This window comes from Bubalus bubalis, chromosome 18, assembly GCF_019923935.1.
Source record: "Bubalus bubalis isolate 160015118507 breed Murrah chromosome 18, NDDB_SH_1, whole genome shotgun sequence".
Taxonomy (NCBI): domain Eukaryota; kingdom Metazoa; phylum Chordata; class Mammalia; order Artiodactyla; family Bovidae; genus Bubalus; species Bubalus bubalis.
In genome coordinates, this window is record NC_059174.1 from 53,052,676 (window position 1) to 53,068,447 (window position 15,772).

General features: G+C 48.9%; 1 protein-coding gene across 6 annotated transcripts in view; it reads left to right on the forward strand.

The window, feature by feature from the left end:
* The window catches only part of HIF3A (hypoxia inducible factor 3 subunit alpha), a 32,223-nt gene that overhangs the window by 12,866 nt on the left and 3,585 nt on the right, over window positions 1-15,772 (forward strand). For 5 of the 6 annotated variants that reach the window (XM_006067473.4, XM_025269357.3, XM_025269356.3 and 2 more), the window contains 8 exons: window positions 638-744; window positions 913-1,060; window positions 6,891-7,009; window positions 8,037-8,227; window positions 9,306-9,410; window positions 11,603-11,874; window positions 13,518-13,635; window positions 15,049-15,130. In XM_006067473.4, coding sequence (XP_006067535.3) covers window positions 638-744; window positions 913-1,060; window positions 6,891-7,009; window positions 8,037-8,227; window positions 9,306-9,410; window positions 11,603-11,874; window positions 13,518-13,635; window positions 15,049-15,130 — 1,142 coding nt within the window. The remainder of the gene's footprint in view (window positions 1-637; window positions 745-912; window positions 1,061-6,890; window positions 7,010-8,036; window positions 8,228-9,305; window positions 9,411-11,602; window positions 11,875-13,517; window positions 13,636-15,048; window positions 15,131-15,772) is intronic. The other variant, XM_025269359.3, reaches the window with a different exon arrangement.

Sequence of the window (15,772 nt, forward strand, 5' to 3'; positions counted from 1 at the left end):
CAGCTGTTAATTTCCTAAGGCTGCTGTATCCTGTTACCACATACCTAGTGGCTCAGAACAACGCATATTCTCTATCTCAGAGTTCTGGAGGTGACGTCTGAGATGAGTCTTATGAAATGAAAATCAAGGGCTGTGTTCTTTCCAGAGGCTCTAGGGAAGAATCCGTTTCCTTGCCATAGAAGCTTCTGGGGGCCCCGTACATCCCTTGGCTCGTGGTCCCTCGCTCCACCTCAAAGCACATCACTTCCACCTCTGCCTCCATCATCGCATCTTCTGTTCTCACTCTGACCGTGTGCTCCCCCATCTTGTAAGGACTCCCGTGATTACACTGGGCCCACCCAGGGGATCCAGGATCATCTCTCCATCTCAAGATCGTTAACTTCATCACATCTACAAAATCCCTTTTGCCGTAGAAGGTAGTGTGTTCACAGGTTCGGGGAATTAGGACGGAGACATCTTCAGGGGCCATTATTCAGGCTGCCACTCTCCTTTTCCTATTCCTTGCTCTCCCTTTGTCTCTGTTACAAGCCTGTCTCTGTCTTGCTGGCTTCAGCCCCGTGTCCCCCCTCTCCTTCCTTTCACCCACCCTCCACCTCAACCAGTTGAACTGACCTAGGCTCCACTGCACCCACCTCAGGATCGCGGAGGTTGCCGGCTACAGCCCCGACGACCTGATTGGCTGTTCTGCCTATGAGTACATCCACGCGCTGGACTCGGATGCAGTCGGCCAGAGCATCCATACGTGTATGTGTTCAGGTTCCATTTCCAGTGCTGCATGGCGCCAGCCAACACCAGCTCCACACTCCCCAAGCCCCAGGGAACATTCTCTTCCCTGACCCTTCATACCCCATGCCCCGCCCCCACTGCCTTCTCTCCTCAGTTTCCCTAACCCCTCCCCATGCCCCTCCCCAGTGCTGAGCAAGGGCCAGGCAGTAACGGGGCAGTACCGCTTCCTGGCCCGGAGTGGTGGCTACCTGTGGACCCAGACCCAGGCCACAGTGGTGTCAGGGGGCCGGGGTCCCCAATCTGAGAGTATCGTCTGCGTCCACTTCCTGATCAGGTAAGCGGGAAGGAGGTGGGATGTCTGTGTGCATGGGTCTGGTCTGCATATGTATGAACAGGTATGTGTGTATATGTTCAAGTGTGCATGTGCACGGTGCACACATGTGAGAGGAAGTGTGCACATGTATATAGAACACGTGTGACTGATCACACACAGGCATCTTCATGTCGACACAAATATATGAGTGTGTGCCGTAATTTAAATGAAAAAGACTATTTTCAAGTTATAATAAGACAGCTGAATCGTAGGGCCTTTTAAAAAATTGACATGTAAAAAAAAATTGACATGTAATTTACATGAGAAGATTCACTCTTTTTTTGTATGTGGTTCTGTGAGTTTTTACAAATGCACAGAATTGTGTAACCCCAACCACAGTCAGGCTATAGAGTAGGGAATTTCCTGGCAGCCCAGTGGTGAGGACTTGGCTTCTTTCTTGACTTTCACTGCTGGGGCCAGGGTTCAATACCTGGTTGGGGAACTAAGGTCCCACAAGTTTCACAGCAAGGTCAAAAAAAAAAAAAAGCTATAGAGTAGTTTCATCACCCCCCAAAATTCTTATATAGTGAACCTCAGCCCACCCCCTAATGGTCTCTGTCCACCAGTGATCTAATCTCTGACCCTAGAATTTTGCCTTTTCTAGAATGTCATGTACACTAAATTCTATAGTATGTAGTCTTTGAGCCTGGTTTCTTTCACTTAGCCTAATAGATTTTAAATTTATGTTGTGGTGTATATCCATCAGTTCCTTTTTGATGCTAGGTAATCTATGCTATGAATATGTATGGACCACGGTTTATGCATTCCTCAGTTGGAGGACATTTGAACTGTTGACTATTTGGGTGATTACGAGAAAAGGAAACATTCTCATCCATAATATTGTGAGGTCATGTTTTCATTCCTCTTGGATCAACACCTCGGAATGGAGTGGATGGGCCGTATGGTCGGTGTATGCTTAACTTCAGAAGAAATTGCCAAACTGCTCTCTAAGGTGGCTGTGCCCTTTTGTATTCCCATCAGCATTGTGTGAGGGTTCTAGTTCCTCCGCGTCCTTGCCAGCATTTTATTTTATATTGTCTTTGTTTTCATTGTTGTTGTTCAGTCGCTGTGTCCCACTTCAAAACCATGTGGATTGCAGCAAGCCAGGCTCCCCCATCCTTCACTATTTCCCGGAGTTTGCTCGGATTCATGTCCATTGATTTGGTGATGCTGTCTAACCATCTCACCTTCTGCCACCCCCTTCTCCTTTTGCCTTCAATCTTTCCCAACATCAGGGTCTTTTCCAGTGAGTCAGCTCTTCGCATCAGGTGGCCAGAGTATTGGAGTTTCAGCGTTAATCCTTCCAGTGAATATTCAGGGTTGATTTCCTCTGTCTTCATCGGAACCATTCTAATGAGCATGTAGTGGTAAAGCATAGGCTCCTCCCCTCTTCCATCATGCATCTTAGAAGTTTTTCACCATGACAACATGTGACAAGGGCAGCTAATTATCACCCAAGACAGAGAATTACAGCTTTTCTTTGAAGTCTGTCTCCCAGGACATGGCATTCATTTCTAAAGCCATAGGAGTTTCCTTGGGTCTTTTTTTGTTTGTTTGTTTACTTGGCTGAGCTGAATTTTAGTTGTGGCATACAAACTCTTAGTTGCAGCATGCAGGATCTAGTTCCCCGACCAGGGTCAAACCGGGGGCCCCTGCATGGGGAGCACGGAGTCTTAGCCCCTGGACCACCAGGGAAGTCCCTCCCAGGGTCTTTTTGATCAAGAAGAGATTGTATTAGAAAACAGAGGTTGGTAACAGGAATATTTATGCAAGTCTTCATACACAGGAAAACAAGCCTGGTCATCTTCGAAATGCTCTCCCATCAACCTCCTTTCAAATCAGAATCTTTGAATAACTTGTAGCCTTGAGAAGAATCAGAGCAAAGGAGAGGGAACCTGCACTCCTATCTCTTCTGGAAGCTCCTTTTATTCATTATGAAGACTTGCCTTTGGATGGCCAGGCCCTGGAATTTCAATCTTTTCACCCTCTAAGCAAAGAGCAGGCCTGGGGAGTTCAGTTTTACTGGCAGAAAATGGATGAAGCATGAATAGGAGGTTACTCAGTAACAGTGAGGTCCCCTGTCCTTTGCTCTGATTCTTCTCAAGGCTACACGTTATTCAAAGATTCTGATTTGAAAGGGGGTTAACTGTGAGATGAGAAGCATTGAGTATGAATATTGAGTGGCGTGCAGCTGCATGGGTCTCTGTGCCTGCTTGAGTGCTGACACTGTGTAGACTCCATCCCTTCTCTTCCACACCTGAGCCTCCTTCCATTGCCAGTAGCACCTGCTCCATAAAAATAAAACTCATTTGCACGGGGCACTGACAGCATTCTACACCATGGGCTTTGTGCTCACAAGAAGCCCGTGAGGTACAGCCGTTATTTCGATCCCCATTTTAACGGATCATTTATTTATTTTTGGCTGCATCAGATCTTAGTTCATATGCAGGGTCTTCGTTTCGACGTTTCGTGTCAGTTTCTCTGTAGTTGTGGTGGATGGGCTCCAGAGCGCGTGGGCTCGGTCGTTTGCTGCAAGCAGGCTCTCTAGTTGTGGCAGTGTGGGCTTAGTTGCCCTGAAGCATGGGGGATCTTAGTTCCCTGACTAGGGATTGAACCTGTATCCTCTACATTGGAAAGCAGATTCTTAACTACTGGACCACCAAGGAAGTTGCTCCATCCCTATTTTGGAGGAGGGAAAACTGAAGACCAGAGAGAGGAAGTCCCTTGCCCGATGTCACACAGTTAGCTGAGTTTTGATCCAAGCAGGTCTGGAGGACCCTTCTCCTTCTGTCCTCAGTCTTTCCCAACATCAGGGTCTTTTCCAGTGAGTCGGCTCTTCACATCAGGTGTCCAAAGTATTGGAGCTTCAGCTTCAGCATCAGTCCTTCCAAGGAATATTCAGGGTTGATTTCCTTTAGGACTAACTGGTTTGATCTTGCTGTTCAAGGGACTCTCAACAGTCTTCTACAACACCACAGTTCAAAAGCATCAGTTCTTTGGCACTTAGCCTTCTTTATGGTCCAACTATCACATCCATACATGACTGGAAAAACCATAGCTTTGACTATATGGTTTAATGTAATTAATAATAGACTATTAAATTATTGCACATTATGTTGTAGGGACATGTGTACATATTCTAATGCATACAAAAATATCATTTCAACATGTAATTGATATTAAAAATTATTATTTAAGAAGTTGTAAAGATTTCTTGGCCATGCTGAGTGGGATGTGGGATCTTAGTTCCTGCATCAGGGATCAAACCTGAGCCCTCTGCATCAAAAGCTCTGGAAGCTTGGAGTCTTAACCACTGGACTATCAGGGAAGTCCCCTAAAAATTATTGAGACTTTTAGATTCTTTCTTCATACTCAATTTTTCAATCTAGTGTGTATTCTATTATTTTTAGTATTTTATTTATTTATTTGGCTGCTCCCAGGTGGCATGAGAACTCTTTGATCTTCGCTGGGGCATGTGGGATCTTTAGTTGCAGTATGTGGGATCTAGTCCCTTACCAGGGATCGAACTCAGGCTCCCTGCATTGGGAATATGGATTCCTAGCTGCTAGACCATCAGGAAAGTAAGTCTCTGGGGTGTGTTTTACACTGACCTGCTCTGTGTGCTCAGTCACTTCAGTCATGTCCGACTCTTTGCCATCCCATGGACTGTAGCCTGCCAGGTTCCTCTGTCCGTGGGATTCTCCAGGCAAGAAGACTGGAGTGGGTTGCCATTTCCTTATCCAGGGAATCTTCCCAACCCAGGGATTGCATTGCATGCAGATTCTTTATCACTGAGCCACTGGGGAAGCTGTTTACATGACGATACATCTCAGTTCCAACCAGCCATGTTTCAAGTGCTTTGTTTACTGGAAAGGTGTATAATACCTTTTGTAATTACATAGATAGGGCTTCCCTAGTGACTCAGTGGTAAAGAATCCGCTTGCCAATGCAGGAGATGCAGGTTTGATCCCTGGGTTGGGAAAATCCCCTGGAGAAGGAAATGGCAACCTTCTCCAGTATTCTTGCCTGGGAAATCCTATGGACAGAGGAGGCTAGCAAGCTACAGTCAGTCCATGGGGTCACCAAGAGTCAGACGTGACTTAGCAACTAAACAACAACAATGACGTAGATACATTTACCAACAAATAATGTCTTTTACTTAAGGTCTGTCTTTTCCTATTAGCATTTCCCACCATGAAAGCCGGAAGTCTTGTCTGTCTTGTTCACTGTTGAAACTCCAGTGCCTGGCACATAGTAATTGCTCAGTAAACAATGATGGCAAATATATAGAGCTCATCCTGTGCCACAGTTCTATGCATTTGACATATACTAACTTATTTAGGACTCATGACAACCTGGGGAAGAGGCACTATTATTATCCCCACTTTACAGAAGGGGAAAATGAGGCCCAGAGAGGCTCAGTCATAGGCTCAAGGTCACACAGCTTGTACGTGGCAGAGTTGGAATCTGAATCCCAGGCTGCTGGCTGCAGAGCCCTTGCTCTTAACCACTAAGTATTTCTGGTTGTCTAGGAAAGGGCTTCTGAGGTGGCACAGTAGTAGAGAATCCGCCTGCCAATGCAAGATGTATAAGAGATGTGGGACCAATCCCTGGATTGGAAAGAGCCCCTGGAGTAGGAAATGGCAACCCACTCTAGTATTCTTGCCTGGGAAATCCCATGGACAGAGGAACCTGGTGGGCTCCAGCCCACGGGATCACAAAGAGTTGGACATGACTGAGCGACTGAGCACGAACAAGGAAAGGTCTGGAAGGAATGAATATGTGCATTCCATGTGGCATGTAGGCACATGTGTTAGCCCCAGTGTAGAGAGTATGTGTGCCTACCTGACCGGGAATACACCTGGGGGTATATGAGGGTTCCCATTTGTGCCTGTGAGTACGGAGTGCGTGTACACGTGACTGTATGAGCCTCTGTTTATCTAGAGGGGTGGGTCAGCTTTGGATCCAGCCTCAACTGGGATGTTTCCAGCCCAGAAGGGGTGGGTGAGGATGGGGCAGGGTCCCAGCTTCTGGAAGAGCTGGTGGAAGGACCACCCACACTCCATCCTGGAGAGTGTTATGCAAATGAGATCCAAATGAGGGTCTGGTCCTCCACCCCAGGCCCCATTATCCAGAAGCCAGGTTGCAGAGGGAACTTTTGGATTGCTTCTGCAGCTAGAGACTGGGGAGGGAGGGGGCGGCAGGAAGACACAAGGGACAGAAGCATATATTTATAAATTCGTTCCTTTGAATGTGGCAAATGTCTATGAATAGAAGCTTCCTAAATAAAATCTTATTCATAAAAATATATCCCTATAAATTCTTCATATTTGGTAACATAAGAATATGGTACATATATAGTCTTTATCAATACATTTATAAGAATGCGTTTATAAGTAAATGTCTATAAAGAGAATATTTAGTTCTCATGCCTTTCAGGCTCCCTGTTCTCTGCCCTTCATGGCCCCAGTCTCTCTTCTCTTTCTCTCTTCCCAGGCTGTGCTAAATGCCAACTCTTTTTTTCCTGCCTTTCCTTCCACAGAGGGAATTTGGGAAGACACCCTTAACTTTCTTTTCAATGCTATTCTTAATATAATAATAAAAAAAAAAGCAGTCAACAAAATTTAAATCTTTAAAACAAGTCAGCATGGCAAATTATTTTCTATACAATGCCCTCCCACCCCTGGACTAGATGGCCTCCTGTAACAGGACATCACTAGGAAGGGACTGCCTAGGGGTGGGGCCAGGCACCCTCCCTGACTCCCACTCCCCTTTCTGCCCTGTACCCCAGCCGAGTGGAAGAGACCGAAGTGGTGCTGTCCCTGGAGCAAACAGAGCAACACTCTCGCAGACATGTTCAGCGGGGCAGCCCCTCTCAGAAGGATGCTCCTAATCCTGGGGACAGACTTGGTATGGGGCCGGGCTGGGGCTGGGTGGGGTTGTGTTCCCAGGATGCTCGGGAGAAAGCCCAAGTCCCTTCATCTGACCCACTTGGCCCCGTGTGACCTGCCTCCTGCCTCCTTCCCCTTCTCATTCACTGTCTTATCCACACCAGCTTCCTTAGTGCTCTGGGAACATAATAGACTCTTTCCTGCCTCAGGGCCTTTGCACATGCAGCTTCCTTTGCCTAGAATGCTCTTCTCTCTTCTGCCCTCCCTCTTCTCCTGTATTGCTTCAGTCTTGTTGTCCTGTGCTCTGAATCCTGCTGTGACTCCCAACTGTCCCCACTTTCAATTTGTTCCCTGTTCCCACTTCACTATACTTTGGCTTCCAATAGTCTAGACTCTTCCACATCTGGCTTCTTTTTACCTCTTCCTTCTCTCCTGGTTAATAGCATCACCCTCCCCCTCCAATCCTGGATAAATGAGTTTCCCTCCCTGACTGTTCTTTAGGGCTTCACCATCTGCAGAGGGTTGCTAGCAACCCATGCTCCTGGGTGTGGTATGAGGTCACCCACACCCTTTCCATTTCTGACTTAGAATTGGCTCAGGACCACATCTTGACCTCCAGGGTCCATAGAACCTCCCTGAGGGTCTTAGGCCAGCTTCCTCCCCCAACATGCCCACTCACCCTCCCTCCACCAGAGCCAAATGGCCAAAGGCTGTTCTGTGCTACTGGAGAATCAGGTTAATTTTGTGCCCCCATCCAGCTGTGTCAATCTGAAATATTAAAACACGTCCCCACGACTGGGCAGTTGCTACTGTTCCTATCTACTGTGTGCCCCCGCTCCGTGTGGGCCCCTCCCCTAGGTCCCTTCAGGGCCACTGAAGGGATGGCACCGGGCCCTGCATGTCTTCTCCAGCACTCAGCTCCCAACGCTGTGAATGGGGTCCATACTGATTACATCATCAGCTCTGCTCCCTGAGGTGGGCAGAAGTCTCTGCCCTCAGCCCTGAGTGACCCTCTGGTGTCCTATCCATCTTGATGTGTTCTGCAGACACCTCTGGTCCCCGGATCCTGGCTTTCCTGCACCCCCCTGCCCTGAGTGAGGCCGCCCTGGCCGCTGACCCCCGTCGGTTCTGTAGCCCTGACCTCCGTCGCCTCCTGGCACCAATCCTGGACGGGACTTCAGTAGCTGCTACCCCCAGTGCACCCCCAGCCACGCGGCGCCCCCAGAGTCCTCTTCCGGTAAGCATTCCCTCCACTTCAGCCCTCAGGATCCAGGCTTTTGGGTCTTTGGCTTGAACCCTGCTTTTCTCTGGGCATCAGTTTCTCCCTCTGTGGAGTGGAAAGGTTGGGGATGAGATGGAGTTGGGGTTCCTTTAAGATGTAGATTCCAGATTCTTTCAACTGTTATCTGGATCAAAGTGTAGGATGTTTGGGACTGGCAGGGGTAACCCCTCATTGCTTGTGACTAAACATCTGAATTTTGTTTTTTTAATTTTTACTTTGTGGCTGCGCCACACGGCAAGTGGGATCTTAGTTCCCTGACCAGGGATTGAACCTGCACCCCCTGTAGTGGAAGCATGGAGTCTTAACCACTGCACCGCTAGGGAAGTCCTGGGTTCTCTGAATTTTGACCTCACAGAGACAAGAATGCCTGATGTTTTAGATTACTCAAACCTGGATTCAAACCCTGATTCTGCCACGTAGAGCTGTGTTACCCTGGACAAGTGGGGCCTCGGTTTCCTCACCTGTAAAATTAGGATAGTAGCACATAGCCACCTCATTAGTTATGGCAAGGGTTCAGTGATATCATTCATGACAAGCACTTGGTAAAGACTTCAACAGACCATAATGGTTACTGTTTTTACTTAAGAGTCCAGAAAGCTGACCTTTGACTCAGGGGTCCATATTATCTAGTCTTGACTTTCCTTATCCCCACCTTCATGACCCCCCAGAATATCTTCTCTCCACCAGGGAAACAGACTGTGACCTTTGACCTCACCTTTACCCTTGGGACAACTGGACTCGGCATTTTTTCCCCCCAGACTCCAAGATCTTTAACCCGCCAGGGCCCGAGTATCTTGGCCTCAGACTTCGGTCTTTTGAACCTCCAATGTGTGCCCTGTCAATCTATACCCAGGCACTCAGACTTTTGCACACCCAGGTTCAGAAACCCATATTTGCTGTTTGACTCGCTTGGTGTCCCAGCTGTCTGACAACTGACCCTCACTTCTAGCCCAAGCTCAAATGTTTTAGACTGCCTTACTGCCAACATCTCCCAGGCCCAAGATTTCCTTGAGTCTCTACTCTGTCCCCGCAGGCTGATCTCCCAGATGATCTCTTTGTGGACGTGGAGAATGCACACAAAGTCCTGGCCTCTGGGAAAGACCTGCAGACAGTGGAGACAGACCTAGATATCGCTCAGGTAAGGGCTGGCGTGGAAGGAGTGGTCTTTACCTCTGGGTCTAGGTGACATATCTAAGCTTTAGAGAGGGATGGTGGAGTGGTTAATGAATAGAGGGATGGATCACTGAATTCACTAGGTGGGCGATAGTAGAGAGATGGTTGGGTAATGCTTAGGTATCCGGATGGATGGATGGGTTGCTGGATAGACAGACTGTTGGATGGATGGTAGATGGAAAGTGTTTGGATGATTGGTGGTCTGGAGAGATAAATGGCAGTGGCGTGATGTATTAGCTGGCTATCACTTTGTAACACATTACCCCAAAACTCAGTACCTTAAAGCAAACATTTGTTACGCTGCACGGTTTCTAAGAATTAGAAATCTGGAAGCAGCTTAGCTGGATGGTTTTGTCTAAGTCTTTCACGAGGTTGAAATCAAGTTCTCAGTCAGGGCTACAGCCATGTGGGGCTAGAGGATCCACTTCCAAATTCACGCACGGGGTTGCTGGCTGGCTGCAGGCCCTCATGGCTTTGGCTGGAGGCCTCAGTTCCTCACCATGTGGGCCTGTACAGAGGCTGCCTAAGCATCCTCACAGCACGCCAGCTGGCTTCCCCCGAGGCAAGTAATCTGAGTGAACCCAAGACAGAAGTTGTGGTCGTTTATATCCTAATCTCAGAAGTGACATCCCATCACTTCTGCTATATTGTATTGGTCAGACAGACCAACCGTGGCACAGTGTGGAAGGCAGTCACAAACAAGTGGGAACGCCAGAAGGCATGATCTTGGGACCCCCAATGATTCATGTCTCTCCCTCACACAAGGTACACTCACCCCTCCCAAGGCCCCCCGAAGTCTCTTCCCATTACAACATCAATTTTAAGTCCAGAATCTCATCACTCCAGTCAGGTCTGGGTGTGGCTGAGCACCTCAAATACAGTTCCTCTCAATCTGCTGGCCTCTGAACTAGAGAGACAAGTTGTCTGCCATCCACATTCCCAACATCCAGTGATGGGACAGGCGTAGAATAACTGCCAAAATACTCCTATTCAAAAAAGTGGGGGGAAGGAGAGCACTTGGGTCACTGATCCATAGCAGTTCTGAAATCCATCTGGGCAAATATCTAAAGTCCCTTGTCATGTTGGTGTATGGCAGAAACCAACACAATATTGTAAACCAATTATCCTTCAATTGAAAAAAAAAAAAAAACCTAAAAAAAGTTCCTGGATCAGAACTCATTCCTACTATTTCCTAGTAGTTTTTCTCCATGGCTCTTGGCTCCACCCTTTGGGCTCTTGGCAATTCACTGTCCTCCTTCCTTTTTCCGAAAAAGATAGCATGTGTTTGCAGCTGAGTGGTTTTTGTAACCTGCTTTCTGCTTAGAGTTTTGATGGTCCAAAGGTCCCTTTTCATTTTGTACCATCCCTTTCCGTTTCAGTCCAAGCTGCCAATGCTTCTGTTCATGAAAGTGTCTTTGGAGTTCACTCCACTAGACAAAAGCCATACCCACTAATCTCTGAGATAAACCCCTCTACTTCAGGCTTCTGTTGAGATGGCTGAGTGACAGAGCTCTGAAGTTTAATAGAAGTTCTATCATTTGATTGAGAAGACCTACGAGGTACATCCTTAAACTCGAGAGTACCTTTTGTCAGACTAAGGATATTCCAGACACCACCTTTTGTCTTTCTAAGGTCTTTGATATTGTTCAATCACTAAGTTGCGTCTGACTCTTTGTGACCCCATGGACTGCAGTACGCCAGGCTTCCTATTTCCCAGAGTGTGCTCACATTCATGTCCATTGAGTTGGTAATGCCATCCAACCATTTTATTCTCTGTTGCCCCCCTTTTCCTGCCTTCAATCTTTCCCAGCATCAGGGTCTTTTCCAATAAGTCGGCTCTTTGCATCGGGTGGCCAAAGTGTTGGAGCTTCAGCATCTGTCCTTCCAGTGGATATTCAGGGTTGATGTCTTTTAGGATTGACTGGACACAGTAGTTGGGGACTAAACTAGAGCCTAAATACCAAGAGGTGAGGATCCTTGGGGGCCATCTTGGCAACTGGCTACCACAGAGTCCTTCTGCCCATTTTACAGATGAGGAAACTGAGGCTCAGAACCTTGACCTCAGACACATAACTCTGAAGTGGTGGAGCTGGGACTCCAGCCCAGGTCCACCCAAGGCCAAAGCTCACGCTCTTAACTGCCTCCTGCCCTCTGCAGGACGTCGATGCTCTGGATTTGGAGATGCTGGCCCCCTACATCTCCATGGATGATGACTTTCAGCTCAACTCCAGCGAGCAGCTACCCAGGGCCTACCACAGACCTCCAGGGGCTGTCCCCCGGCCCCGTGCTCGGAGCTTCCACGGCATGTCACCCCCAACCCCTGAGACCTCCCTGCTGCCCCGCTGGGGGAGTGACCCCCGGCTGAGTTGCTCCAGCCCTTCCAGAGGGGATCCCTCAGCATCCTCCCCCATGGTTGGGGCTCGGAAGAGGTGAGCTGCAGTTGAGCAGGGATACAAAGGCAGTGTAGAGGGAACTCGCTGGCAGTCCAGTGGTTAGGACTTTGTGCTTTCACTGCTGAGGGCGCGGGTTCAATCCCTGGTTGGGGTAGATAAAAGGGAGGTGAAGAGAAGGCCCCTGACCCTGTCTTTCTCCTGCCCCCCACTTTCAGCCTCATCCCCCATCGTTCCCCCTACCCTGACCTCTGCTCCAGCCAGGCCCTTGGTGTCCCCAGCACTTGCCACGTTTGTTTCAATCTTGATGTCTTTGCCTGGGCTGTGCCCTCCTTCTGAAGCTCCCTCCACTGTTCTCATTGTTTATCCACATCCCACCAGCCAACCTCTCCTTTAGGATGTATTTCTGGCCTGCTGCTGCTGCTGCTAAGTCGCTTCAGTCGTGTCCAACTCTGTGCGACCCCATAGACGGCAGCCCATCAGGCTCCCCTGTCCCTGGGATTCTCCAGGCAAGAACACTGGAGTGGCTTGCCATTTCCTTCTCCAATGCATGAAAGTGAAAAGTGAAAGTGAAGTTGCTCAGTCATGCCCGACTCTTAGCGACCCCATGGACTGCAGCCCACCAGGCTCCTCCGTCCATGGGATTTTCCAGGCAAGAGTACTGGAGTAGGGTGCCATCGCCTTCTCCTAGTGACAGTTTTTGTCACAGTGAAGAGGACACTGCCATGGTGTCAGAGAAACTGTCCAGAACCAAGTTTCCTAAACACCTCTGAGAATCTGTTGAAAGCCACGAACTCTTCCCAAGAAACTGGACACATACACATACCGACACACGATTTCAAGTATAATTTCAGAGGATCCGTGTCCCCCTTTCAAAGATGTTAGATGATTATTTTTCTTTAACAATTTTATTTTTGGCTATGCTGGGTCTTCATTGCTGCATGGGCTTTTCTCTAGTTGCAGACAGCAGGGGCTACTCTTCACTGAGGAGCTTGGTCACCTCATCGGGGTGGCCTCTCTTGTTGTGTAGCCCTGACTCTAGGCATCTGGGCTCCAGTCGTTGCTGTTCCCGAGCCCTGGAGTGCAGGCTCAATAGTTGTGGTGCATAGGCTTAGCTGCTGTGCAGCATGTGGGATCTTCCCGGACCAGGGATCGAACCCGTGTCTCCTGCATTGGCAGGTGGGTTCTTAACCACTGAGACACCATGGAAGCCCCCTAGATCACTATTATTAATACTCAAGTTTCTGCTTTCCAAGTTGCAGGCATAAGCCCATTAGTCTCCAGGGTGGTCTCGTAACTGCTCTTACGAGGCTTTCATGGATACATCTCATTATTTTCCAAGGCTCTCAGCCTGGAGCTGGATACAGTGGGTACCTAACAAGGATTTGTGAAATGAGAGAGGGAGAAAATTAGTGAGTATAGTAGGTGGACGGATGGATAGGTGGATGAATGGAAGGTCAGATGGATCGAGGCTGTATAGGTATGTGGGTGAGTGATGATGGGTCATTGGATAGATGAATGGGAAGTTGTATTGACAGACGAATGAATGGACTGGTGGGTGTATTAGTAAAGGAATAAACGGGTGCTTGGGGGAGTGAATGGACGCTCCTCACTTGTGCACACTGGGGCCCACACCTGTCCAGGTTTGCTGGGCCCTGAGATTCTTGCCTGTCTCCCTCCAGGGCCCTGGTCCCGAGCTCAGAAGACGAGGCAGAGAAGGTGGAGCTCCTGGGCATCAGGCCCCCCAAACGATCCCCCAGCCTAGAACCCGAAAACTTCCTGTTGCCTCCCCTCAGCCTGGTATGTGTGGGGTTGCGTGGGATTCTCTGGCCCTCAGAACCAGAGAGGCTTAAACCTACTGTTTTCAGAGATGGAAAAACAAGGGGGGCAGGGGCTGGCTGAAGGTCAGATGGTCAGTCATCCCGTCAAGGGCAGGACCTTGATCTGCTGGCTCAGGCAGATAGGTATGAAAGGGCTTTGCAAACAGATGTAAGTTGGTGGTAAGTGCTAAGAAGAAAAAAATAAGCAGAGTAAGGGGAGAAATGACAAGGGTGAATATCTGTAGGAAACCTCTCCTCTCATGGGAACCACTCCTCCTCCCCACTTCCCCCCACCCCCCGGCAAATCTAGCACTGTCCTGGCCTTGGATTATTAGTGTAGCTTTAAGAGTATAGACACTAGAGTCAGACTGAGTTGGGTTCAAATCCCAGGTCTGTCACCTAGTAACTCTGACACCTTGGGTGTGTGGGTGATGTCACCACTCTGAGCCTCAGTCTCCTCATCTGCAGAGTGGGGATAGTTACACTCCATAGGACTGGCATGAGATGCAATGATATCAGGCCCTTAGCTGCTCCCTAGTGGGCTGTTGATAAATGGTCATATAAAAACCAAACAAAAGCCTGAATTCTCAGTCTGAACAGAGCTGTTTGAACATGAGGGTATAATATCAGGTTGATAAAGGTTGATAATATCAACAGTTTCTTACTTTTTGAGTGTCCACCATGTGCCAGATGCTGACTGCACAAAATGCCTAGCATGAATAAATTATTCAATCCCTAAAGCCACTCTTGAATAGTAATACTTAAATTTTTTTCTTTAAATTTATTTATTTGTTTTTGGCCATGCCAGGCAGCTTGTGGGATTGAATCTGGGCCCTCAGCAATGAAAGCACACTGGACCACCAGGGAATCCCCAATTATTATTATTCACATTTACACTCAAGAGGTTAAACAACTCTATCAGTCAGAGTCTGGACAGGACACAGAGAGCATGCTCCAATGGGGTATTGAGGAGAATTTAGTAGGACTGTGGGTAAAAGTGTGGGCAAGACCCTGGAATTAGCAACACCACCTCTAGCCTGAAGGCACAGGGCAAGGGGATGGTGACCGGATCCTTGAGAGAGTAGGGTCTGCCTTGTAAGAGCTGAAACCTTGAAACCCAAGGGAAAACAAGGAGCAAAAAAAAACCAAACAAACAAGGAGCAGCAAGGCTGCACCTCGATGGAGTCCATGGGAGCAGGTCAGCTTGCAGGGGCCCAGGAGAAGGGAAGAACAAGGCTCTGGAAGGAGCCGCAGAGCATGTCTGGGACAGCAACTCACCCAAGGTCACAGAGCTGATAAGTGGCCACTGACCCCCACAGTACCCTTAAGCACTGCACCATCCTGCCTCCTTGGATTTGCCGGTAATGATGGTGGCTTTGTCTCTGTCCCCTAGAGCTTCCTTCTGACAGGAGGACCAGCCCCAGGGAGCCGGCAGGATCCCAGCACCCACCTCCTGGAACTGAATGAGCCCCTGGGTGAGTAGCAACCTGGGTAGATGGGCCCTGGGTCCCTGTCTTCCGTGAGAGGTGCCTTAGATGGCTGAGAGAAGGTGGGGTGATCCTGAGGGTGGTGATGGGCTGTCAGTGCCTGTACACGACCTTAGTGGGAACAGACAGCCCCTCCTGCTTTCTCGGGGGTTGGGGGGCACCGTGGGAGGAAAGAAGAGGCCCTGAGGGAGACGGGCTGAGGTGGAAGTGGAGCCCAGGTCTCCCAAAGCCCTTGTCTGATTGTGCCTTGGTCATTCCCAGCTTAGGGCCCTGGGATAGTTTCTGCTCTGGAGTCTCAGTTTCCCGCCTCTGTTAGTGGCAGTGTGCTCAGTCGCTCAGTTGTGTCTGACTCTGCGACCCCGTGGACTGTAGCCTGCCAGGCTCCTCTGTCCATGGGATTTCCCAGGCAAGAATACTGGAGTGGGTCACCATTTCCTCCTCCATGGCATCTTCCCGACCCAGGGATCGAACCTGTGTCTCCTGCTTTGGCAGGCGGGTTCTTAACCATTGGCACCACCTGGGAAGCCCCTCTGTGAGGGCCTATTGTAAGAGTTCACTCTTGAAGGAGATGTTCTGAGGACTTGTAGAGATGCTGCCGAGACTGGTTTCCTAAGAAACACTCAAGAAAGC